General features: G+C 44.6%; 1 protein-coding gene across 1 annotated transcript; it reads left to right on the top strand.

Moving 5' to 3' along the window:
- The first annotated feature begins 1,345 nt into the window (after positions 1–1,345).
- Positions 1,346–2,290, top strand: LOC119536435 (olfactory receptor 51G2). Its single transcript, XM_037839217.1, has one exon. The coding sequence runs from the start codon at positions 1,346–1,348 to the stop codon at positions 2,288–2,290; it is 945 nt and encodes a 314-aa protein (XP_037695145.1).
- Positions 2,291–2,990: the final 700 nt, after the last annotated feature.

Raw genomic sequence — 2,990 nt, 5'->3', positions numbered from 1 at the left:
GCTTACCAGTGTGTATTCTAGGTACTGCCTTTATAGTAGAAAGCAAAGCAGAGCCCTTTCCCTCTTTGAACTTATATTCTAGTGAGATTTTTACCTAGGATCAGGAAGATCCTGTTGTGGAAGTCAGGAGACCTAACTCAGCACATCACCTCTGCCCACTGGCTGTCTTCTCCTAAGCCTTTATTTCATCATCTGTAGAAGACTGGGGGCCCTAGCAACATCACAGCCCACTTTTCCTGTGGACTCGGCTTCTGGTTGGGGATGTGGCCATGACGAAGGAAAGTGCTTCTGCTTCCCTAATGCTCAGGTCCACACCAGTAGAATTTCTTTGACTTCTGGGGAATGCCAGTGACTGACTGCCTGAATGACAGAGGTCTGATTTCTTACTCTAGCCATCAGGAGTAGCTTCACACACAGCCATTCCCACACCCTCAGTTCTCTCTAGAATCCAGTGAGCCCAGCAGCTTTTATGGGCTATCTGTACCAGGCCAGCCTCCTAAGTCAGGGAGACCAAGGAGGAGGTAAGTGAAGTGTTGGTCTGTGTCAAAGGTTAGGGGTTGATATGTGGCCAGTGAGATTAAACAAAAAAAGAAAAGAAGAGTGAAGGAAGCAAGGGAAACAAAAGGAAAGGAAGACCGTATCTTAAAGAATGGGTGGAATATTGGTGAGAGTCCTGGCAGAAAGATCTGTTTACAAGAATGGGAAATCTTAAGTATGAAAACCAGGGATAGTGAAGGCTCTTCCACCTCTTAGCCTGAAGGGGCAAGGAATGAGAGCAGTTTCTTGAACCCAGGAAGACCTGTTGCTGCAGGAGAAAGGTCCCCAGCAAGAGCTGTGGCCTTCGGTTGCAGAACACAGCCACTGCCAACCCACAGCATCTCAGGCTGGGAACCTGAACTGGCTCTTCTCCCTCCCACACTACTATCTCTTATAGGTGCTCCCCACTGTCTGAGCTCAACAAAAAGCCAGAGGGCAAAGAAGCCTGGTTGATGCAGTCTCTCTTGCCACTCAGAGCAGAGTGAAAAGGGTAGAGAGCCAGGCAGAGAATAGACAAATCACCCTGCTTAACTCTTGGAAGTTACATAACCTTAACAAGTCACTTCACAATTCCTCATCTCAGTTTTCTTTTGGCAGTATAAGAGTATGAAAATTGACCCCTAAAAAATTGGTGACAGGAAGCCAGGGACCAGGGTGCAATAACCTCTGGAGAAGTTGCATACTTCTTGGTTGTCTTGATTCTTTTTTTTTCCCCCAGTTAATTTCTGCCCCGATACAAACAATAACATTTACTCTATCCTTTTTAGGATTCTGGAGGGAATCCAACTCCCTCTTCCTTCCCCACACAATGACACTGGAATCCCTGGGAAACAACAGCAGCAGCATTCCCTCTACCTTCCTGCTGAGTGGCATTCCGGGTCTGGAGCACATTCCCTTCTGGATCTCCATCCTACTGTGTGTCACGTACCTGGTTTCCATCCTGGGCAACTGCATGATTCTTTTCATCATTAAAACAGAGCCCTTGCTCCATGAGCCTATGTACCTCTTCCTCTGCATGCTGGCTCTGACTGACCTGGGTCTGTCCCTGTGCACCCTCCCTACGGTGCTGGCTATCTTTTGGGTTGGAGCACAAGAGATTCGACATGATGCCTGTTTTGCCCAGCTCTTTTTCATTCACTGCTTATCCTTCCTGGAGTCTTCTGTGCTACTGTCCATGGCCTTTGACCGCTTTGTGGCCATTTGCCGCCCCTTGCACTATGCTTCCATCCTAAGCAACACAGTCATTGGCAGGATTGGCCTGGCATCCTTGGGCCGCAGTGTAGCACTCATTTTCCCATTGCCTTTTATGCTCAAGAGATTCCCCTACTGTGGTTCCACTGTCCTCTCACATCCCTACTGTCTCCATCAAGAAGTGATGAAATTGGCCTGTGCTGACATCAAGGCCAACAATATCTATGGCATGTTTGTCATTGTTTCCACTGTGGGTATAGACTCTCTGCTCATCCTCTTCTCCTATGCCCTGATTCTGCACACTGTACTGTCCATCGCCTCCAGGTCTGAGAGATTCAAGGCTCTTAACACTTGTGTCTCCCACATCTGTGCTGTGCTTTTCTTCTACACTCCCATGATTGGCTTGTCCATCATCCACCGCTTTGGGAAGCAGGCACCCCATCTGGTCCAGGTGGTCATGGGCTTCGTGTATCTTCTCTTCCCTCCCCTGATGAACCCCATTGTCTACAGTGTGAAGACCAAGCAGATCCGAGATCGGGTGACCCGAGCCTTTTGTTACTAGCTGGGACTAGTCTTGGTGGCAGAATTTCCTTAAATGTGCCTCATTCCTCTCTTCTTTATAGTATCTAGCATGCATAAAATGGAGGAGAGTTTTATTTATTTACCCAGGAATAAACAAGATACAGTCACAGCTCTTACAAAACTCTCACCCTGGTGAGGAAAATATCACAATGTAATATGATGTGGCAGATTGTGTTTTCCAAAAATTACCACAGAACTATTTTGAATTTTACCTGCTCTTCTAGAATCTTGTCATTTCCCCACCCACAGATGGAGTCTATTTCTTCTCCCCTTATAAATGGACTTTTTAACTGCCTCAAAGTCATCATTGTAGAAGTAACTGTGAAATTTTAAGGCTAGGTCACATGGTTTTTTTAATTGTTCTATCTCATATTTAAAAATGTGCTATTTAAGTTAATATGCAATGGGTTTGTTTTATTTCAATTAATAAATAATGTTTTCCAGTTTCAATTTTTAATATCGCAAATATCAATAAATATAACCTGCAGAAATGAAATATCTTTGGGTTTTAAGAGTTTAAAGGGATCCTAATACCAAAATATTTGAGAACTGTTGTAACCGATGCTCCCTTTATTAAGATATAAAAGTAACAAGGTGAAAGAGAATAGTTCCCTCCTGTAACTTATAAATAAAAGTCATTTCTTGGTATTTTTTGGTTTTCTGAAAGGCGTAGATATTTC

The sequence above is a fragment of the Choloepus didactylus genome, chromosome 6, assembly GCF_015220235.1.
Source record: "Choloepus didactylus isolate mChoDid1 chromosome 6, mChoDid1.pri, whole genome shotgun sequence".
Taxonomy (NCBI): domain Eukaryota; kingdom Metazoa; phylum Chordata; class Mammalia; order Pilosa; family Megalonychidae; genus Choloepus; species Choloepus didactylus.
Note: the sequence above shows the minus strand (reverse complement) of the source record. Positions and strands in the feature narration are given on the sequence as shown.

Coding starts and splice junctions, on each gene's coding strand:
- LOC119536435 (XM_037839217.1), top strand. CDS start 1,346: ATGACACTGGAATCCCTGGGAAACAACAGCAGCAGCATTCCCTCTACC.